Genomic DNA, 23,738 nt, shown 5'->3' with positions numbered 1-23,738 from the left:
TCATCCTGGGGAAACACACGGGGGAAGGCTGCTTTAACGGGGTCTGACAATGGGGTCCTGTACCATTTCAGCATTACGATAACTTATAACATTAACAATATCCAATACATCTGCCAGTAAATGTTTATTTTTATTACACGACTAGTTGACATAAATTAGTATGACCCTTCTCCAGACCAAATTTTGTACCTGAATTCTAAAACACACAATTATTTTGGGGAATTTGTTTAAAATTGCTCTTCCTTATATTTTATATTCCTTTCCTTATTAGTAACTGTGCTGAATCTGAAGTTTTATGCTGATTGTATCAGTGTATTATTCTGCCCTGCAAGGAAAACAGCACTAGCTTTAAAGGTCAAAGGTCATAACTGGGATTTTGAGTTATTATTGACAAAAAATACCCATTAAATGTTATAAAAGTACATACTGTGTACTTGTGTACCAACAATACCTTTGTTGGAGCAGGGGATAAACTTTTTTCTCAATTTCACCACTCATACGGTTACTGCTCTTTGGCTTTGTAAGGCAAAAAAGAAAAAAAAAAGGCCTTTATAATATAGTCAGCATATTATTATTTCTAGCCTTATCTCTATGGATTGCAACTTAGGTAAATGTTCGCCTTTTTGCTGTTTGTTGTGTAGATATTCAATAGTAACAGAAGGAGTGTGTAAGGCCTACGTCTATCACTTCTATCGCTCCTAATTCAACAACACAACATAATTCTAAGAAGATTTTAGGGGGGATTGGGCGTAAAACTATTATAAAGGAAATACAACAATGTAATACGCCTTTGTATATCACAAATAACGCGAATACTTCCACATGCACATGAGCACCGGTAATGCTGGTACTCCAAGTGCTTATGATGTAACATCACTAGCAGGCTGTAAGCATCTTATCTGTTGGATCGGACGCGTTCATCTTTCCCATCTCCTATCAAGACAAAACAACCCAGCCTGGGACACGGTGGATAAGGGAGAGAGTTTCATCCGTAGTGCTGTTGGAGTTTGTCTGCTAACCTCTGGGGCGGCCTATCTGTTTGCCTCCCACCCTGAGAAGTCAGTTTGCTCAATAGATTTCCCCTGGGGTGGATATTCCCAGGGCTTGACTGGCACCTGATGAAAAGACAACTAAATGTTGGACGGGGGAAGGGGAGAGCGTGTCAATTAATGAAAACTGAATCTATCCTCATTTAGGAAGCGCAGTACCCATTGTTATCAGAGGAAGGCCCTGGAGGAAGGAGCTGATGGCCTCTCACAGGGTCGGACCAATCAATGGCCCAGGTTAACTGCAGAGCCAGAGGCAGAAAGGCATCCTGGGAGTGGATATATCTAGACAATATCACTGCTGTTTATGGAGAGTGTGTATACTGAGTTAACACCAGCAGTAAGTCATCGCTCTATGGCTGTTATTATTAAGTGTGACACTCTTTAGAGTGTGTCGTTGCTGTGACTAATTAGAAAATTAATAATGTCTTTGCCCATGAGCTGAGACTGCACGGACGGCCGGATGGAGGCAATTAGAAACCGGTTTCTTGGGGTCGTCCTGCTTGGCTCAGCAGTGCCGCTGCAATAACACGGGTTCAAATCCACCTCATGACCTTTGTCACATAACACTCCCCAACTTTCCTGTCACTCTCTGCTGCATGCAGTGGCATAAAGCAAAAAGGCCTGAAAAATAATCTAGAAAAAAGAAACTGAGACATGGTGCTGACCCTGAGTCAAGTGAGAGGGGAAAACAGTAATGTTTCCATCAGTAGCAGAGGTGGCAGGAGTTGAGGCTCCCAGACAATGTGTGTGTGTTTGTGTGTGTGTGTGGGGGGGGGGGGGGGGGGGGGGGGGGTCACCAGAGACCCAGCTGGCAGACTGACAGCCAGGCAGGAGGGCGTTTGAACCACGCACACATGGGACATCTGACTGTTATCAAGTCCTGTGGGATAGAGCCATTACGGCGAGAGCCAGTAAAGCTGATTAACTCTCTTGTCTTTCCACCGAGCCAGAGAGAGAGAGAGAGATGTGTGATCAAGTTAGGAAAATACCCAAAGTGACATGCAAAAGCCTCCATTCACTATCCAATCTGAACAAAAAAAAAAAACAACTGTGTAAGATTGCCGCATTGTCTGTTTTCCTCCCCTCCCTAACTTATAGGGATAGCCTACTTAAAGAAGGGGGGAGGGGGATCATCTGCACATTTCATATATTCTTAGATGCAATTGATAAAATGCAAGGTAGATAAACTATGACCTCCTGTTGGCAAACAAAATATTCACTCAAAACCTAAAAAAAAATGTTAAACAAAAAAAAACCCATTTTAAAATAGTATCAATTCATCTTTTATCTTCTTGAATTAACCATAGCCTATTTTTGTCTAACTTACAAGAGGCTGATACTATTCACAATATTGTACATCAAAGATTTTCATTAAAAAAGGTTTACACTGCCTTAAAAAAAGTACTTCACATTAAAAACAGGTTAGTAAAATGAGTCTGGGTGAGTGTTCTCTCCACTGTGTCCCTGGGAACAGTCTGTTCACATCATTACATGAAGACGATGTAATTATCTGTGTCTCATATGCAACAGAGCAGAGGGCGACGATATTGAGGCATTTTGTCAAAAAGACTGGACAGTTTGACAATATAGAGACATAAAAGTATAAGGACACGTGCGGGTTGAAGCCACCGTGATCCCATCAATAAAGATCAGATCCACGGGGAAGCCTGGAAGGTTAAAAAGACGACATGATGGATGGATGGTCGACAGAGGGAGATGACAGCTAGGCGTCAAGGGAAATGCGTTCAGATTATGATAATTTACACATCTAGATGGTGATTTTAATGGGTGTCGGTGTCTTGCTTAAGGACACTTCGACAGGCGGGGATTGAACCGGGGACTTTCCGGTAACGGGACACTTTGTCTCTTTTTGAGTGTTGAAATAGCCTAAGACCGCTGCCTTCCTACTTCTAATGCTTAACATAACACAGTCTTAGCTTAAGCCGAAATCTGCATTAAGTGATTATATAAACCATATGTCACAAATAAATAACCATATATAATTGCCAGCTTTACAATGATTCAATTCCGTGCAACTTTTGGAGAGAGAAATGTGCCGTGTGTACCTTGAGGTAGTCGTTTTCAGAGCGCAGATCTTCTATTTCCCGCAACAGATCCTCCTCGTTTAAATCCTTGGTGCCTTGCAGTTTGAATTGTGCGCTTGTTGCGGGTTTCTCCTTGTTTTTCTCTCCGTGTGGCCCCGGAGCGGACTGAGCCTGAGACATGCTTCCCTTGGCGGTGGGAGCCTCCGGTGTGCGCAGCGCAGCAGCAGCAGCGGCAGCCGTAGCTCCGGTCGCTTCTGCCCGCAGCGGATTATCGCCACCCAGCTGATCCCGGTCGCTGGAGCCGGTACCGGACTCGGCGTCGCTGCTGGCGGCAGGTGCCAGCCTCTGCTCGTCCGACAGCGGCTCGGACGGACAGTCTGACAGGTCTGAGCTGCTGTCTGTCTGGCTGACCCGGCCGAGAGAGGCTGCGGTGGGAACCCGGATCGGGGATCCATGGCTGAGAGGCCCGGCGGCTCCAGAGGCTAATTTAATCCCCTTCTTGCCTTTGGCGAGGATCGGACTGCTGGTGCTGTCCGGTTTGCTGGAGGCTTTGGGCTCGGCTGCTGCATGCTGGGGCACCTTTGTGGTCTTTTTCGTGACAGTAGACTTGGTGTTACTTTTTACCGTGGCTGGTTTGTCTTTCGCCCCGGTAACGTTGCGCCTGGAGCTGCGGTTCGGATGGGCTAAGGACACTGAGGCAGACTGCTGCTGCTTGTGGAGTTTGGGAGATTTGGGTACGATGGCAGGTGGTTTGGCGGAGCGGGAGTGCACATCCTTCAGGAAAGGTCTGGCCGGGGAAGGCGCTCGGTTCAGTCTCTTCTTTTCCAACTGGTGGTTTTGCGGTTTGGTGTCGCTGCCAGAGCCATTGGAGCTCTCCATTATACACCGACACCGGCAGCAGGAGGGTGATGGAGGAAACGATCAATCCACAGCACCGCGGAAAATCTCTGACATGCGACACCAGAAATACAGTCAGGTTTCACTGCCTTCCTCCTCGGGCTGGGGATGCGCATCCTGCGTCGTCCTGGATGTTTTATTCCATCCCGTCTGCATTCACCAGGTTGTCATTGTCGTCCCCTCTGCCGGGAGCCTCCTTGGAGGAAACGCTGCGATAAAAAAGGGATTACCGGGATGGGAGACAGGTTGCATCTGCAGTCGCTGCTTGTAAGGCTGAAGTTGGAGCAAACGGAGCCAGTAGCAGTCACATCAGCCCTCTTCTTCTCCTCCTGCAGAACGGCTCCATCCCTCTGTTTTATTAGGCTTCTTATCTGTCGGGCCCCGCGCCTCGTACCCCTTCCCACTCCTATCTGACATGTAAGATCTGCAATCGCTGCGGTCTGAGCCTCGACGCCCGTGATTTTCTGCGGGGCGCATGCGCTCCTGCCTCACAAACACCCAAGCACACCCCTAGTTTCTCTGGGACCAGGTCAGACACGCCTTCGTGCGCATGCCCTAATGACACACTCACACTCGCATTACAGGCTGTTGAACACCTTAGCATTAAGATGCAGCTGTCACTCTGGAGGAACCAATATTTACAGCTTCTTTTGACATGTTTTCTATGCCAAGGATTCCCAAACTTTCATGTCAAGCCCTCCCTGATCCCCAAATCAATACGCCTCCAACCCCATTTGATTAAGATTTTATCCCAGAGAACCCCACCTGAGATTTTTGTCTTTCCTATAGGTGGGGAAAGTCATTCTTCCATCATCTATCACTGGGTTAACTTAAAGTGAATGAAATGAAAGAGAAATTCAACCAATCATTTTGCTTTTCTTGGAATCCTCTCAAGCATCCTCTCAATCCTTCCCCTGGGTGTCCCTGGATCCCAGTTTGGGAACCGTTGTTCTACGCCATCACACAGTAAAATGAAGACATTTATCTGGTAATAAATATAGATATCTTTATTTGCACTTCATTAGTTCAAGAATGCCACAAGTTATAAATACCACAAATCCGCATTAAACATGCCAAATGTTTTCAAAGACTTATAACAGGTTTAATACAAAGTACAGTCTTCCATCTTAAAGGATGCACGTTAAAAATGAAAGCATTTTAAAATGTATATTTAAAACGTCGAGTAGTGTAAGGCTTGACTATTAAACAAAGACCACAGGGTTAGTGCCAAATGCTAAGCCAGAGGGACATGTGAAAGGTTTCATTCTAAAACAAGATATCCAAAAAATGTTGAAAACAAAGTTACCTAATGTTCATTGCTCAATATTTAAAAAAACAACTGATAATATGAGATAATTTGAAAGCAAAGGTCTTTAGCTTGCTGTGAACAACACTAGTAAGTTGTACTTTGATGGTATCAAATTTTTAACATGATGGATATCTCATTTTGGAATGAAACTGTTCATTTGTTTTAATACATAAATGTGCCATAAGAGTCCCAAGAAAGAGCGTGTATCACACATCGCTCCAAACACCTTGACCTTTACACATAAAATCCACAAATCAACAAAAAACAAATCTATAGCATAGCAAATCAGCTTAAGCAAATTCAAATCAGGTCCTTTGAAGGGGCTACACCTTCCTCAGTAACAGGCTTAGGCTTTTACCACTGACTGAACATGTCAGAACAAAACAAAAACAATCACAGCGCTACATTGTTTATATTGCATTGATGCGACAACAAACTGTTAAGAACCGGATGAGGATTACTAATGTCTTCCTTAGGGGTTTGTTTTCATAAAACTTGGCTTACTTGACCGTTATCAGGATCCATACTGCCTGAAATATTCTACATGCACCAATTATGTTTTGAACTTGCAAAAATGGGTAGGCATAGATTGTGTTATTAAGTCACAATTATCTTTAGATGTCTATTATACCTCTAGTTTTATTGTTTCCCTAAGTATTAACATGCATAGCCCAGTATTTACACAAAATGTGCAAGAAAGGGGACGTCCCGTACTGGTCCAAAACAAACGAGCAAAATACTAACAGCTAACCTCTGAACCTCTTCTAACAAGCTTGAAATTTCCCCTTCAAACAGGTTTTCTATGAAGGGGGTTACTTCATCAGTGTGTTAGTAATAAGATTCTTGGGAAATCCCGTTTGCATTAAAAGCCTGCCAAAATGGGCACATATGAGCCAACCAAAATTTCCTGAGTCATTCAAATACTGAACATGCCCTCCTGCACTGCAAACCTTTCCCTGGAGGGACACTCACACACACTTCTCTAAGTGGTATCTGAATTCAGAGGAAAAAACATCAATACAAAACACTTACAATATTAGTAAGGAAACCAAAAGCAAAGGCTAGAACCCTGTGTGTGTGTGTGTATATATGTGTGTGTGTGTACTAGCTTCTTACTGTCCCTACTCCCACTGAAAAGCTAATACCACACATGGAGAAAGCCTACATATAACCAGAATGTGTGAAAACACCAAAGACTACATTACCCATCTGTACTTGCACTTCCATTCAGCTGCGTCAGAGGGTGTGGAAGGGTTCAGAGCGGCCACCGCTGAGGCAACATTGATCTTTATTAGTGCTACTACTACTACTACTACTACTATTAAGTAATGTACTTCCTTTTTACACTGCTTCCCTTAACAGTTCAGCATGTCAGCTTAACTAGCTACAACGGATTGTAGTGCAAAACATTTCAATTTATACAAATGTAACATGAGCCGTTCCAGCCACTAATACTTTAAGGCAAAGGGATACAAACTGATATGACCACCGTCCCACAGCTATGTCTTGTTGGCCATGAAAATACACACACTGAAATTCTGCCCCTCGTCAAATCAGAGTCCAGTCATTAGAGCAACACGCCTATGCCGCTTATAACCATATTTACATCATCTCAATTACAAGAGAACTATGTGCTTTTGTCTAACTCCGCCTTTGTCAGCCCAAGTCAACCACTTGGTAATAATACTAACCACTACTAATAAGTGTATAAAACTACTGTACCTAGACCCAGAATTCAAATTAAACTGAGGAGATGTGCGATACGATTATCCCTTTTCCGTAAGCTAGAAGCTGTAGAGATAAGAGACTGTCCAGGTAACTCGGACCGTGTCAAACTTTGAGTACAGTATGTGTGACGATTAAAACAAAACAGGAAGACGACGAGCGCTACTACCCTCAGCATCCCCCCCCTACAGAATGTGCAGTGGCTACCAGAGGGCTCTCTACCTAGAAGGCACCTGCGGGGCACAGCAAGCCTAACGGTCCTAGGAATGAGGTAGTCTGGGTCACGTGTAGACAGAGGGGTGGTAGGTAGAAGGTGGTTCACCAGGTCTAAGTGTTAGTGTGTGTCTTTTGTACGTGTCATAGTGTACAGCTACAAAACAGGAGAAGAAACCGAGGGGGGAGATATATTGGTTGTTGGAGAGTCTGTGCATCTTGCAGCAGCGATCAACTCCTTTATTTCCAGACTGCTGCTTTGTGCTGCCCCCTGGTGGTCAGATTGGTACACTGCATGTGCAGGCTGAGTGGGGCGGGAGGGATGGAGGGTATATGGGGGGGGGGGGGGGGGGGGGGGGTCCACTCAGCCTCTCAGCAACAGCGCATGCGGGGAGGGGGCAACTCCGGAGGCACTTCCGGTTCAGGCTGCAGAGACAGGATACTGTTGGAAAGCTCCTTGTTGGGAATTTCCAGAGGCATCTGCTGTATCAGGAACAAATGACAAAGCCAGAAAACAAGGGTTAATATATTTAAATTTTAGGCATTTAGCTGACGCTCGCATCCAGAACGACTGACAATGAGCACGGCAGTTGAATAAGCTTCAATTCTTCGATCACAAACATTATAAGGAACCAAATAGTAAGGAGAGAAAGAGTCAGAAACATAGTGCTCTGAAAATACTCCTGTGAGCCTAGAAGGATCATGAAAGAAAGAAGTGCTGTAAAGAGAAACAAGAAAAGGAGGAAGAAAGGTTTTTTTTTCAAAGTTAACAGTTCAGGAAAGGCAAGAGGCAATGAAGAATGAGCAATTTAATGAAACAGTTGCGTTTTCACACGACTAATTCCATTTGATAAAAATAGTAACAGAAAATGTTCCAGTGGGGACACTATTGAATCAACTTGTGATTGGCTGAAATATAATTACACTACAGGGGACTGAGTAGGTTGTGATACAAGTTTAACTGGAACAATCACAGTTGGCTTATTTTAGTCCAATGTATCTTCAGTGAACTTTGTACAGAGAAAACAGAGGAAACTTTTGACACACCAACCTTGCTAAGAATGTCATCCACAAGCTTCAAGAAGATCTCATCCACATTGAAATTATCCTTGGCACTGGCCTCGCAAAAGCGCATGCCACTTATCCGAGAGGCAAACTACAACACAACAAGGACAAATTTCGCTCAATTTCAGCAAGGAGCAGCTCTATCATTTCATAAGAGTCAAATGTAACCTCAGTGACACAGGACAAACTCCCTCAACAACACTGAGTAGTTGGAGAACTTGTGAAAATTCCTTCCTTATGGTTTAATGGAAGGTTTTGATAAGCATCATGCTGTTTACACTGTGAAAACTCTCTTTCTGGAGGAATCAGTGATACCAGCCTGGTTTCTATGAAGCACAATACATGGTAGCCTACACAAAGACAATCCACTGGCATGTTGAAATGAATAACAACATAAACATAGTCTTTTCTATTATTATTTATTTTTGTTTTACATTCTTCATTATTTACTGATTTTTGTTTTAACTTGCTATAGTTTTAAACCACCCATGCGTATCAATTTGATCCATTGCTTATATTATGATATTTTATGTGCTTTTATCTGCACAAATCAGTAAAAACTAAAACTGTAGTTCTGTAGTATGGTGGTGGATGAACACTGTTGTGTGTCTCTGGTGTGTTGAACCCACCCTCTCCGCCTGCTGTCTGGAGATGACGCGATCTGTCTCACAGTCCAGCTTGTTCCCTACCAGCAGCAGCTCTGCTTCCTCTGAGGCGTACTGACACAAAACAGACAGTGGAGATAATCATCACACCTTGTGTTTCTGCAGAGCCAGATCATTGCAATTAAATTCCGTTCAGCATACCACTATGAAAACTGGTTCTATTACAGCCATAATTAAAGGGGAAATGCACCAAATTAGGTTGTTATTCTGCAAAAGTAGATTTTCTCCTCTACATGGGTATAACAAAATGGCTGTCCAGAAACCTTTCTTTCAACCATTTTATGAAGTGTAATTCAGTGATGTTAGGATTGCATTTTACTTGGGAACTTGGAAACTTGGACTCCCCTTTAAGACAGATTTTACTGCCCAATCAGTTAACGCCTCAACAGAATACCAGCAGTTTAGGCAGTTTCAATTCACCTTGTCTATCATTTTCATCCATTTGGGAAGGTCATCAAAGGTCTCCTGCTTAGTGATGTCATACACGAGCACGATTCCCTTGGCACCTCTGTAGTAGGCTGACGTGATGCTGTTGAACCTCTCCTGGCCAGCAGTGTCCCTGGATGGGATGAATAAAATCCATTATAATCATGAAGACAAGGTCTTTATTCATCCAATAATCAGTCCATCAGTACACACTGTTTTTGGAATATCAAAAGACTGATTGACTGATTCAATAAGAGGTGTTTTTCATTCATTAAAGATGACTTTGAATAATAGGTCTACAGTTCCAAAAAGTATGATTTTTATTGAAAATGAGTCAGGAGCCCATTATTTGAGATGACATAACAAATGAGAAAAGCAGAATCAGCTCTGTAACAATTCATAATCATTTTGTTGTCATTGATCAGTAATGATGGAAATATATCAAGCAGATTTCCCATTTTCTTCAGTTAGCATATACACCATTAATTTTCTAACAGTGAATCAATCTTGATGTGGGCTAAATCTGAAATCCACTCATTTGGTATCTATCTAGCTACAATTCTATGAAGAGTTTTGTTCCAAAATTAAACATCAACAGTTGAGGAAAAGCTAAACCTACAGTTACCAAATGATTGATAGCACAGTATAAGATAAAATTATGGTGCTTTTTAAAAGAATAATAGGTATCATAAGTTCATGGATGACAAATTATAACAGTATAATAGTGAATGTTTGGAAATGTTGAAATGTGAACTTCCGAGTCATGATTTGTTTAATCAATATTTAGCATTTTAGGAATGAGCTCGATTGGGTTAAGTTATGAATCAGCTGATCATCTGAGTCTGGGTTAGTAGCATGACAAGCAGCGTAAGCTACACTCACATTCCAACATACTGTACCTTCAGCCTGCTAGCCTCTCCCTTTCCCCCTGTGAGTCAGAGTCAGGCTTATGAGTAGCGGAGCAGACAGAGGCAGCATCACATGGCAGGGTTAGGTTATGACAGGCGGGGCAATGATGAACCCGAGGGGGGGTGCGACTGGACAGCTTGATGCGAGCAGTTCAACATGAGAGACAAGACGCATTCAGGACGGACATCCTGACCTGACAGGTCGAGGGCGGACAGAAAAGCCGGGACAAAACGGGACGTGGTGAAGGGTAGATGAGGACGGATGGGTGGGTGTCAGTGAACAGGACAAATGTGTTAGTGAATTGGTGATAGAGTTGCCCATATTTTAGCCCAGCATTGTCACACGCAGCCGACACAGTCACACAGTCACTCAATCCACATGCTTTATGAACTGTTAGTTGTGGTATGCAAGTCAGCTATTCAAAGGTTAGACGCCAATATCAGATGGTCTATTTCCAATGGTGATTATCATCGTAAAATGTAATTTAGGACTATCTGACAAAAATCACAAGACTTCCTCACAAGTGGAGTGATTTGAACCAAACTGCTGGAACAGCATCAAAGCCACCGTTGGTAGGCTATAGGACCAATGCTATGGCCTCTGTGGCTAATACTTTTACAACTCGCAAATAATAATTGTAAAAAAATGATGCACCAGTGACTGAAAGTTTGGGGTTATGCAACAAAAGATGGAAAACTTAGATAGAAGATGGAAAACTGCATCTCAACACTAAATTAACTTCCTTTATGTATCTTCTGCTCAGCTTCTACTCCAAACAGAATCAGTCTAGACAGTGTGGGGGGGACTCAGTTTGTCCCATTAGAAATCAATTCTGCAGGTCTGTCAGGTTAGTGCAGATGAACAAAAGGAAAGAAGAGACAGCATAGAATAGGAGTGGGCTGCTATACCGGATTTACTATATACTGTGGTTAATAAAGAACAACTGTATAGGTCAACACCAGAACAACAACACCATATAACAATGACTTCAGCAATCGCCAACTTTTTAGACAACAATGTGGTGCACCTTTGTTGTTCAATGGGTTGAGCATGGCACTAACACTACTATAGTTGGAAGTTAGATTCCCACTGGGACCATCCATGCTACGTATGCACTCTTGATACAGTAAGGCTCTTTGGATAAAAGCGTCCATCAAATGGCATATGTTATTTTTAATAAAACGTGTTTTTGCAATGCAAAACATCCAGTGATGTGATTTTACTGTATTTTATCACCAGTAACAATTTTAAGCCAATGTTAATGAATTGGATACTGGCCCATGCCTAATCTAGAATGCTGAGATGCACCCAGGATGCCACCAGTAGTTTTGTTAGAGCAGCCTGTGAAGTGAGAGGACAGACAGAGGAAATGCACCATGGAGAAGATTAAAGGAGTTGAACTCTTCCGTCCAGTTCACTCACCATATCTGCAGTCTGATCTTCTTCCCTCTCAGCTCAACTGTCTTGATTTTGAAGTCAACTCCTACATGGGAAAACACAGAAGACATGTGAACAAGTACAGATAACAGCATTTCCTCTGTAGTTGTATGGAGTATCAATACTTGGGGGGTAAGTTTTGTATTGATTCCACATTTGTCCTGATTTTGGTCCCAGTTATAGTTCTAGTGCAGGCTGCAGGAAAATGATTTCCTTGGAATACTTTCTCATAATACTATGAATTTGAAACATTTTGACTGCATTTCTTTGTGTTTAAGGAGGAAATCTGGGCTAAATTATACTGTTATTTTAATTTCACATTTTGTCTAGCAGTGCCAGGTTTTCTTGATGTGGTGTGAAGCACCACTGCAAAATGAATCAGGCACACTTATATTTGTGTAACACTTCTGAAAGCTGCAACCTTGAGCAATCGTATCTTCTGTGATAACAAAGGAATAGAGAGATTTGAAAATAACATTTCCAGCCAGAGACTTCAGTGGCTGTCAAGGTGTTCACTGGCAGCATTTTCCCTCCATGGTTTCTGTGATCAAAGGAACTCAAACGCAATGTTACTGACACACAAAGCTCATAAACACAGCTCAAATAACCTGCAAGCTGTGTCACAGGAATGACGGGGCACAAAATGGAGGTCTGCCATAGCAGCTGCCTGTGTGTGACTATTTTGGGAATGGACACTATGGCAGGCTGCTGTGTTGGTCATGGAGCTGTATACCCTAATCCACATACAAGCAGGTCTCGTGCATTTTAGGCTGACAGCATCTATAACCATGGCACGGGAATTAGTCACAAGATACAAATCTGTTTCACTCTCACCCTCACCCTCAATAAATAAAGGTAATTACTCAATTAAGTTAATCAATATCTGTCAGTTCTTCACCTAGGAATATTAAACAGATATAGTCAAAAATGTTCAAGCCACAGGATGGGGCTAGACTTTAACCTCGTTTAAAACAAAAATAAAAAATACAGGCTTACCAACTGCTGTATAGTTACTGGATTGCTGCAGATCCATGCTATCCAGGTGATACCAAGTCCCTGACTCCCTGTCTAAGGTGCTCAAATCACTAGCTAGTTGCTGAGACTCCTCCTTAGCAACAAAACACACAACCACCACCACCGTCACAACAACACTAACCCTAGCCCCAAACATCTGTGCAGAAAAGCATAATCTTGTGTTGTTGTTGTTGGCTCTTCACAACAACAACATAAACTAGCTGTCATGCTACTTCTAGTAGCTAACAGCCAGTTGTGTTAGCTAGAACAGGGTTGTTGCCTTATTTAGCTTGAGTTAGCTAGCTTCATGCATATTGTAGGTTGTTAGTCTATTCTCTATTCAGTCTCATTACACAGTAAAGTGGGAGAGGGAATATTTTTATAACGCCATGGGACGACATGTGTGTTCCCTCCAGTAAATAGACAGAGCCTTGCTATATGCTGTCAATAAAAAGTTGACAAAACAAGTCCCGCAAACACCTCATCTCCTTACCTACGGTTGACTTGCACGCTTCACAGAAAGTGTCGTCGGTAAATCTTTCCATGAGGCTGGTTTTACCAACACCGCGAGAGCCGATAATGATGATTTGAAGTTTATAATCAGCGGGTCTGGGAGGCATCTTCCTGCGGCGCGACTGAGCCCCCAGAGCGGGGGACGAGTTCGCAGAGCCCCCGCCACCGGCCCTCCGCGGTATATCATATCTCGGATCCATCAATAATTCCACATTTGTAAAATAAGAAGAAAATGGGACGAGAACAACACACAAACAAACGTAAAAGGAGTATAAAATCAAACCGAATCGCTTTTTCTAACTTTCTTTTGTCTCTGAAGAAGTTTGGGAAAGTTTCTCACTCGCCGAGAGTTGTTGTTCTGCCATCAGAGACCGGAGTCCAACATGACGTCACTAACCACACCATCCCACATTTCCGCTTCCGTCGCATGCAATTATCCGTTATTTTATTTTTTCAGATTATGATGATCAATACTAAGCAATAACCGTGATTTACAGTGATTTTTTTAATATCAGTGTCTAATAACAGCTAAAGACGATGTTCCATTGGCTATTGAATATACAGTATGACTCATAATTAATAACTGACATTTATTTTGGCCAATCGCATTCATTGGCTGTTTAAAGGTGGCAAGTTTCTACCGTTCCAGGTTCGTTCGTCGTTGGTGATCGTTGGAGCGCGAGCGGTCTTATCCGTTTCAATTTTGGTTGAAAAATGATTCAGTTCTTTCAAAATTAGAGAAATTGTACATTTGCAGGCAGGCCAGTGTGGGAATCCTATAGAAGCCCATTTCCGCCAGTGTGATGAAAAAAAAAAAAAAAGATCCTGTAAGTCATTATAATGAGAAACTTTCTCACAATAATGACTTAGTATCTCAAAATAATGAGAAACCTTCTCATAATAATGACTTAGTATCTCAAAATAATGAGTCTCATAATAATGACTTAGTATCTCAAAATAATGAGAAACTTTCTCAAAATAATGACTTTGTATCTCATAATAATGAGTTAGTATCTCAAAATAATGAGAAACTTTCTCAAAATAATGACTTGGTATCTCAAAATAATGACTTAGTATCTCAAAATAATGAGAAACTTTCTCAAAATAATGACTTAGTATCTCAAAATAATGAGAAACTTTCTCAAAATAATGACTTAGTATCTCAAAATAATAACTTGGTATCTCAAAATAATGACTTAGTATCTCAAAATAATGAGAAACTTTCTCAAAATAATGAGTTAGTATCTCAGAATAATGAGAAACTTTCTCAAAATAATGAGTTAGTATCTCAAAATAATGAGAAACTTTCTCAAAATAATGACTTGGTATCTCAAAATAATGAGAAACTTTCTCAAAATAATGACTTAGTATCTCAAAATAATGAGTTAGTATCTCAGAATAATGAGAAACTTTCTCAAAATAATGAGTTAGTATCTCAAAATAATGAGAAACTTTCTCAAAATAATGACTTGGTATCTCAAAATAATGAGAAACTTTCTCAAAATAATGACTTGGTATCTCAAAATAATGAGAAACTTTCTCAAAATAATGACTTGGTATCTCAAAATAATGAGAAACTTTCTCAAAATAATGACTTAGTATCTCAAAATAATGACTTAGTATCTCAGAATAATGAGAAACCTTCTCAAAATAATGAGTTAGTATCTCAAAATAATGAGTTAGTAGGCCTATCTTTGAGATATTAACTCATTATTTTGAGAAAGTTTCTCATTGTTTTGAGATACTAACTCATTATTATGAGAAAGTTTCTCATAATAATGACTTATAGGACCGTTTTTTTCATCACACTGGTGGAAATGGGCTTCCATAGGTATGCAGATTGGGGCTAAAGATATATAACCTAACTTATTTCGTTAATTAAAAAATCTTGGGGTGGCAAGTTAGCAAGAAAGCGAACGTTAGCTCTGATGTGATAGCTACCTTCTGTTTGCGTTGATGAGGTAGTTAGTTAGCTAATAGTTGGCCAGCTCATTTAACACCTGTCCTCCTCAAAATAATGAGAAACTTTCTCAAAATAATGACTTAGTATCTCAAAATAATGAGAAACTTTCTCAAAATAATGACTTAGTATCTCAAAATAATAACTTGGTATCTCAAAATAATGACTTAGTATCTCAAAATAATGAGAAACTTTCTCAAAATAATGAGTTAGTATCTCAGCCTAATGAGAAACTTTCTCAAAATAATGAGTTAGTATCTCAAAATAATGAGAAACTTTCTCAAAATAATGACTTGGTATCTCAAAATAATGAGAAACTTTCTCAAAATAATGACTTAGTATCTCAAAATAATGAGTTAGTATCTCAGAATAATGAGAAACTTTCTCAAAATAATGAGTTAGTATCTCAAAATAATGAGAAACTTTCTCAAAATAATGACTTGGTATCTCAAAATAATGAGAAACTTTCTCAAAATAATGACTTGGTATCTCAAAATAATGAGAAACTTTCTCAAAATAATGACTTGGTATCTCAAAATAATGAGAAACTTTCTCAAAATAATGACTTAGTATCTCAAAATAATGACTTAGTATCTCAGAATAATGAGAAACCTTCTCAAAATAATGAGTTAGTATCTCAAAATAATGAGTTAGTAGGCCTATCTTTGAGATATTAACTCATTATTTTGAGAAAGTTTCTCATTGTTTTGAGATACTAACTCATTATTATGAGAAAGTTTCTCATAATAATGACTTATAGGACCGTTTTTTTCATCACACTGGTGGAAATGGGCTTCCATAGGTATGCAGATTGGGGCTAAAGATATATAACCTAACTTATTTCGTTAATTAAAAAATCTTGGGGTGGCAAGTTAGCAAGAAAGCGAACGTTAGCTCTGATGTGATAGCTACCTTCTGTTTGCGTTGATGAGGTAGTTAGTTAGCTAATAGTTGGCCAGCTCATTTAACACCTGTCCTCCATTTGTGACCCTAATTCTAGTTTTGGCAGGTGATAAGCGATGAACATGGTATAGACCCGACTGGGAAACACCATGGAGACAGCGGCCTGCAGCTGGAAAGAAGCAGTGTCTATTACAATGAGCCAACAGGTAAACAGGTTTGTTAAAGTAATGTTGATTTTTGGTAGAGGCCCAACATGAGACATGAAAACAATGGGGATTGGGATTTGGGGCTGTTGATGCCCAGTCTCTCTTTTTGGCTGGAATTACTTTGCCAGTTGGCCTGATTGTTTCCCCTTATGGCTCTGTAAGCTGAACATGCAAAACGACATCTTCAATATTGCCAGAAACAAAAACAAAAGCATGTAAAATTCTGATATTTAACATTTGCATACAGTATTTTATTCCTTTAATATTTTTTTATCCCTGTGTTTGCTTAACTAGGTGGTAAGTACTGTATGTCCCTCATGCCACCATGGACTTGGAGCCAGGCACCATGGACTCTGTGAGGTCCAGTTCCTTTGAACAGGTCTTCAGACAAGACAACTTTGTCTTTGGTGAGAATTTTTACCCTGCTAGTATCTATACAAGGCTAATAAAATTGCCTGTGGTGATTCAGCCTCTATAATTGCACTTACTGTATTTGAAACATACATTTCAGTAAATAAAGTTGCTCTTCCACTGTCCCATTACAATAAAATAAGCCTGTCTCATCTTCAGTGTTCAGTACAAGAGAAATGTATTTTAATCTGTGGCAGGTAAGAGATGTTATTGGAGTGAATAGTACATGGAGCGTTGCTGTCATTAACATATGGTTGCTATGCTAATACATTTTCAGTAGATCAAAATGTTTTTGCAAAAGTCACAATTTCAGCAATTGAGAAAATGGTCTTTTCATTGACACATGGGCTAATATTTAGACCAATATTACTTCAACCTGATGAGAGCTATGAGAGGAGGTGGCCTAGACACCATGCCCTGTCCGGACTTCATTGTCATTGTTCACCGTTTTCACAATTTCCCTTGGTTTGTTGTGTCTTGGGTGTGTGTGTTTGTAACCCCCTCTCTTTTTCACTTTGTTTATAAAGTGCATACACACACCAATTTGGATGTATTTTGGAGGTAAAAACTTTGGTACTGCAAGATCACCAAATTGGAGATGGACTGTTGCCTTAATTTAAATGTGCAAAAAAAAAGTGCATTCCTTGGAGAAACTGTGTGGGCATGCTTCAAGCAACTGGGATTGTGCTTGGTTCAGCTTGAAAGAGCTTAAAAAGATGAATCCATTAAAAAGAGATCAAGAAAATTTTTAGACTGAAACAGTGCCCCACCCCTAGCTGAGAGGCTGTAGAATAGATTCACCCTATTTGACCAAATGTGGGAAATCTTTTCTGCACACAGGAAGGGAAGAATCGAAATACATAACTTGCTCTTAAATTGCAGTGAGTACCCACTGAGCAAAAGACGTGATTTCAACGTTGCGTCTATGCTTTAGCTCTCATATAGCCCAGGATCATTACGGCTATGTATAGACCTATTTTAGACCAAGCAGTAAATACATTATTACAATGAATAAACATCTGTAAATACCAAAAATATGCACCAGAGAAGTCCTGTAGACTAGCCTACAAGATAATTATCTGAGCACAAGAAGTAAACGTGTTTTAAACGTCTAATCAACGTAAAATTGCTCAGTGGGTCATTTATATTTGAAACGTGCAAAGCATTTGGATTTCATGAAAAGTTTATTGCATGGTTAAAAATAATGTATCAACATCCAAATGCAAGAATTAGAGTAAACGGGACACTTTCTGAAGTATTTAAACTAACAGGAGGGACAAGACAACTTTGTCACCACAGATATTTGCGATATGTATGGAGTAGGGTTTGGTGTTATTGCATTGCAAATAAAAGTTCTGGGTCAAAGTTGAGTGATAGAGACTCATGTATATATGGAATGTGGCTTATTTATTTTCTAAACCCAAGCAGAATGGTGACAGTGGGTTTTTGTGTTTAAAAACCCTATGCTGAAACTATCATGAAGCCTTTTGTAAACATGATAAATAATCTGGTAGTTATTACATAGTAAACATGAAAACGGTCCAATTTGACCAAAACATCACAGAAAAGTTGAAGGCACAGCTGATATTCAGGAATCATTTTATTTAAAGAAATAAAGCTCTGAAGTGAAGAAGTATAATAAAATATCAGAATCATCATATCACCTTGATGTTAAGGTGGGAGTATATTCACTGAGAATGTTCACTAGGTTTACAATCTTGTGAACAATTACACAAATATACAATAATAAAATATTACAAGATTAAAACACAATGTACTGATATATCACCAGCAATCAGCAGAATCAGCAAATCAGGCTTATTCTGCATGTTGGTCAAAATTCACAAAACAGCCATCCAACTGGTGATATGGTGATATGCCACAGCCAAGCACTATATGGAGGCAAATCACGGCTCCTCATCCTGTGAGGTTTCTCAGTTGGTCAGAGAGAGATGTTTGGGATACGACGATACAATACAATAATAAAACAGTCCAATGTGTGTGTGTGTCTATGTCCTCTTGCGCCTGAAGAGGCCACAGAGCCAAGAGACCCACTTTTTCTTCTTCTTCTTCTCTTTCAGCTCTGTTGTCACTGGAGCAACCTGTTGAGTAAAACAAAATGTCAGATCTTATTTGTACCTGGACAGTTGCTCTGTTCTTCTCTGAAACTATATGAAAAGCTAAAACTGATGTTTCCTTTTGCATTGTTTCTGAGCATCATGTTCATACCATAGCAGTAGGAAATGGCCTGTGTTTCAGGAAAGTTACAGTTTACACAGTACCATGGTTAAGGAGTTTTAGCTTTGCAGTAAAACTGCACTGAATGTAGGAAATATTAGGGACATCTTCCTGATATTGAGTTGCAGCCCCACAATCCACGTCAGTTGTGCTTACTATAGATTTAATGAGGGAAATCAATAAGGGATAATGGCTTTTACCTGGATTCACCTCATCAGTGTACTTCATGAAAAGAGCAAGTGTCCCTGATATTTCGTCCATTCAGTGTATGCCTTAGGTTTAACACTAACCATGTGCTGCAGACTGTGACTTTGAGAACATGTTGCTTTGAATGGCGGCTCACCTCCAGCTCTGTGCCCCAGAACTCCTCCCTGCTCTCCTTGCGCTCCTTCTGCAGACGCAGCTCCAGCAGGGTCTGGGCTCTCTCTGTCTCCTCCTTCTCTCGCCGGACGGGGATGTTGACACTGAACGGGGTTTCATCTCCGCTCTTGGTGCCTTCAGCGAAGCTCACAGAGGGCTTGAGGTGGTTGAGGATCTCTGTGGCTATGAAGCTGCAGGCCAGCAAGGCGAACTGAGGATCCTCCATCAGCCCTTGTCTGCTCAGCCAGACGTTAGGAATGGCCTGACACAGAACGACTTTTAGGGGCCAGGACAGATCCAGGCTCAGTTTGATCTGCGAGAGGAGAAAGTGGGTGAGTTTATACACTGAATTTATACACTGAATGTACAAAATATTGGGGACATCTTCCTTATATTGAGTTGTGTTATGTTAGTGAAGTGAGTTTGAAGTGAATTCATGTTCCTTTTAAAATGTGATGTTTTTGTTTTAACCCCAAATGAAATCAAAACAAACCTCCTGCTCGGGGTCGGTGAGGCGTTCGAGGTTTCGGAGGAAGACTCTGTTGCGTTGATACTTGGCCGCATCCTTCTGCAGCAGGGAGTGGATGTGCTGCACCATCTCCTCCTCAAAGGTGCGGTTCTGCGGCCGGTACAGAGTCTCATCTCTGCCTCGAAAAAGTTCCACCAGGATGCATCTGATGGTAGACTCCTGCACCACAGCTATTTCCTGTGTTAGAACATAAGATTTTGGTTGGCTCACTTGAACCCAGTGCAGATGGAGCTTAGGTAGTCAGGGGTTTGTAATCTTTGACCTGGACTAATATAAATTTGCTGGGACTGTTGGCATGTGAGGAGCCAGTAGAAACAGGCCTGTAATTTAAGGGTTCAAGTTTGGGGTCCCAACCTATAGTTTCACAAACACTTTCTTACACACTGTTTTATTTAGCTGAAGTAAACCTACTGTAGTCGGAAGTGGTTGGACGGGAGCAGAGTCACCAGACCGTGGTTGGGGAGGAGAAGACTGGAGAGCTCTGAAGCCATACACAAACCCCTGGTCTCCTCTCCTTCCTGCAGTTCCTGGGACACTGAGCAAAGACCGACTGTCTAGCCCGTCAGTGACAGGCTTGGTCTCTGCAAACAGTTCTGTCTCCGGGAACTGCTTCATGAAGGCAGCCAGGCTGCAGTCGAGGGCCAGAGGGTTCTTGGCTAGCGAGCTGGTCGGCGTCTTCACCTCCTCGTAGTCGTCACCAACAAAGAAAGTGCCGTCCACCCACACGACATCCCTGTTGGACGAGCGGGGCTTGGTGACTCTGCTCCGGTATTCCAGGACGTCCTGGTCAGTGATCCTGCGCAGAGCCTTCTGGAAGACCTTGGTGCGCCGGATCCAAGTTCCATACTGCTGGAACATTTTCTCCCGCAGAGACTCAGGGAGAAGCTGAGAGAACAGCCTGGTCTCCATCTCATCTCTCTCCCTGGGTGCTAAGAGCAGAAAAGAAGGATCAGTCAGGCAGTGTCATAACACTGGGAGCAGAGAACAAGGAGGGGTGAAGCAGTGTCATAGTGGAGAGTATTTCTAAAGTAAAAAAAAATCATGGGACCGGCCAGACCTCCATTCCTCCCCACAACATGAATCTGGTTGTGTCGAGAACACCTATTGCATGAAGTGCAAGGTATTGTGGGATGTATAGCAATAAATGACCATAGCTTCTTCCATTTGATCACCTTGGTTCGAAGCACCTGACAGCTCAGCCTGCCCACCTGGCTGGTACATAGTCAGGACGGCCTCGATGATGACACGCGGGATTGAGCAGAGGAGAGCAGGGTCTCTCATCGCCAGCAGTTTCTTCACCTACATCAACAGACCAGGCATTTTTGTGAGAGGCAGTCCAGAAAGATTTGGACCAAGGACAATTTTTAGGAGTATTTTGTCAAGATAGGGCGTTAGGGGTTCAACTCCCACTGGGACAATCCATTCAGAAAATGCATGTGCTCACACTATTGCATGAAAAACATATCCAACAAATGGGATGCGATTGTCACTGATATCCAGTTGTACCTGAATAGATGATCCAAAGCTCTTCATGAGGCGGCTCTGGAGCAACACAGCGGCTCTCCTGGTGTTACACCATGGAGGAGGGAGAGTGGTATCTACGGCAACGCCTGGAACTCTCCGCAGGGTCTCCAGAGTCACAGCACTCATCTGGACAAGGAGAGGAGAGGTGATCACAACGAAGAAGAGAAGAGAAGAACAGAGTTAGATAGTAGTAGTTGTAGTAAGGGTAGTAGTAGCAATAGCAGCAGCAGTATTAGTAGTAGTAGTAATAACAGTAGTATTAGTAGTACACCTACATGGAGGCACAAGGCCAGAAGTTGCTGCTGATCCAGCCGTCTGGTACCAAAGCCGTTCAGTGGGTGGAGCTTCAGCATCAGCTGGATGAGCAGATCCTCCACTAGCTCACTGCTGACAGTGAGTGTAGCAGGGAGAGAGAGGCAGTCTGCTGCCGACACCTGTCAAATCAGAAGCTGGTAAGTGTTTGCATTTACTTCATCAGCTTTTATGTTAGAACTAACTGACTTCAAAATCTTTTCAACTTTTCTCCTCAGCTTGCATTTCTCTGATTTCTTTTCATAGCTTTCCTCCCTCTTCTCTGTCTTAGATCATCATTCTAAGATCACAGGAATAGTTTGATAGCCATTGTCAGGACACCATGGCTCTGACCTTTGAACTCTCACTATTGGTTGCTTGTTGGTGATGTAGGAATTTAAGCTTATGTTACTGTCGCAAACACTAAGTCTTGAAAATGTCTAAAAATTTAAATGTTTATTTGACTGCAAACATAGTGCTTCCACTGCAAAACTGTCACTCTGAAAACAATTCTGAATCATTTTTGTCATCATACTTGACAGTTTTATGTTATTCATGTCATGCATTTTAAAATGTGTCAGCTGAACAAAATTTAAATAGAATACAATAAAAACATAAACGAATCTAGACAGGATTAAGATTAATTTGAAAGTATGTTTAACTCGTCTCACTCACCAGTCTGTCCTGGTTAGGTGACAGCTGATCTGGGACCAGCTGGGCTATGTTCAGAGCCACCAGGTGAGCAACATACTGCTGGAGGATGGGTGAAGAGACCAACAGAGCTTTCTCCAGCACGGCTCTGGGCCCTAAAACCTCCTCCAAGCTGCCCAGGACGCACTTGGCCACCTGCAAATATACACCTTAGATATAATATGATGGCAACATATAGGCCTACTGCTGATCTTACACTGCAATGCATTTTATTTTTGTCATTCAATGTATTTTGACATAATATTTTCAACACATTAAAGGGGATTCCTCCTGCACTTGCAGCATTTGAACATGCCGGCAGTACAGTATCACCTGGTAGTGCGCAGTGGACTGGAGCAGACAGTTGGCCTCCTGCTTCTCCTCCATCACCTGGACCCAAGGGAAGGAGGAAGAGAGGAGGCGCTGTGTGTCCAGAAGGCCATGGGCCTGCAGACAATCCACAGGCTCAGGGGCACAAGGGCTGATCTGGAGAGCACAGAAGACCAACATGAGACAACTTGAGTTTCAACCATGAAGATTTAATGAAGGGGAAGCATGCATGTACTGTGTAACTCACCAAGGGAGGGAGCAAAAACATAAGGTGAGATTTGATCAACTATACATGTGATATAAGTCAATAAGTTTAATAGTTGGAGCATAACATAATAAAATAATTCTGCAGAAGACTGAACTGTAACTATTGGAGCATCTTGTGATTATCTTTGGATTCAAAGGTTCTCATTTCATATCACATTGAACACACATCCATGATAATGTACCTGAACTGCCAGCTGGGAGATGACTTGTTTGAGGGAGTAGCTGTGGACCAGCTCCGTCCAGGTCTGGATCCTGGGGGTCTGGGCCTCAGCTTTCTCCACCTCAGAGGGACTGTAGTCCATGATCTCAACAAGGCAACCTGAACACCATGGAAAATAACATACAGCATGGTATGATACAGCATTTATTCAAGTTATTCATTTATAGTACAATATTACTACAGAGAAAGACACCAATAGCTCAATGAAATGTTTGAGGCCACAAAGAAATGCAGCAGGAGCCTTGACAGCAGACAGACTCATATTAAAGCCGTAACTCCCCCATGTGAGGCTGATCAGGGCCTGTTTTCCCAAAAGCATTTTAGTATTAACCAAGAGCATCTTGCTGCTAGGATGTTTTTGGGATCCTGATCCCAATACATTGCTATCTACACAGAGAATTATCCGATTTCACCTGTTTTTCCCTCTCAAAACATAAAATTTGTGTTACAAGAGGGAAAAGTGTCAAATTTGAGCTTTACAGTGTAAGTCTAGCCATAGTATTTCATTTGGTGACAATATAACTAACTGTAACATGTACCAT

General features: G+C 41.5%; 1 protein-coding gene across 2 annotated transcripts; it reads right to left on the bottom strand.

The window, feature by feature from the left end:
* Window positions 1-7,581: 7,581 nt before the first annotated feature.
* Window positions 7,582-13,624, bottom strand: rab12 (RAB12, member RAS oncogene family). Of its 2 annotated transcripts, none has more exons than XM_071528651.1 (6): window positions 13,248-13,624; window positions 11,726-11,786; window positions 9,389-9,527; window positions 8,933-9,022; window positions 8,290-8,394; window positions 7,582-7,721 (listed from the first exon to the last, which is right to left on the bottom strand). In XM_071528651.1, exons 1-6 carry the CDS (start codon window positions 13,465-13,467, stop codon window positions 7,611-7,613), a joined length of 726 nt encoding a protein of 241 aa, XP_071384752.1. In that variant the 5' UTR covers window positions 13,468-13,624; the 3' UTR covers window positions 7,582-7,610. The 2 variants fall into 2 exon arrangements, with proteins under 2 accessions (XP_071384752.1, XP_071384753.1); XM_071528652.1 differs by having other exon boundaries at window positions 7,582-7,718.
* Window positions 13,625-23,738: the final 10,114 nt, after the last annotated feature.

Source organism: Centroberyx affinis, unplaced genomic scaffold (genome assembly GCF_046629955.1).
Source record: "Centroberyx affinis isolate AG114_WGS23_722 - 3 ecotype Tasmania unplaced genomic scaffold, CSIRO-AGI_Caff_v1 ptg001696l_1, whole genome shotgun sequence".
Taxonomy (NCBI): Eukaryota; Metazoa; Chordata; class Actinopteri; order Beryciformes; family Berycidae; genus Centroberyx; species Centroberyx affinis.
Note: the sequence above shows the minus strand (reverse complement) of the source record. Positions and strands in the feature narration are given on the sequence as shown.

Excerpts from the sequence above, each read along its gene's own strand:
- rab12 (XM_071528651.1), bottom strand. The coding sequence starts at position 13,467 with ATGGATCCGAGATATGATATACCGCGGAGGGCCGGTGGCGGGGGCTCT. Across the intron at positions 8,395-8,932 it reads CCAGACAGCAGGCGGAGAGG|TTTGCCTCTCGGATAAGTGG; the intron begins GTGGGTTCAACA and ends GTTGTGTTGTAG. Across the intron at positions 7,722-8,289 it reads TGGATGACATTCTTAGCAAG|CAGATGCCTCTGGAAATTCC; the intron begins GTTGGTGTGTCA and ends TTCCTGATACAG.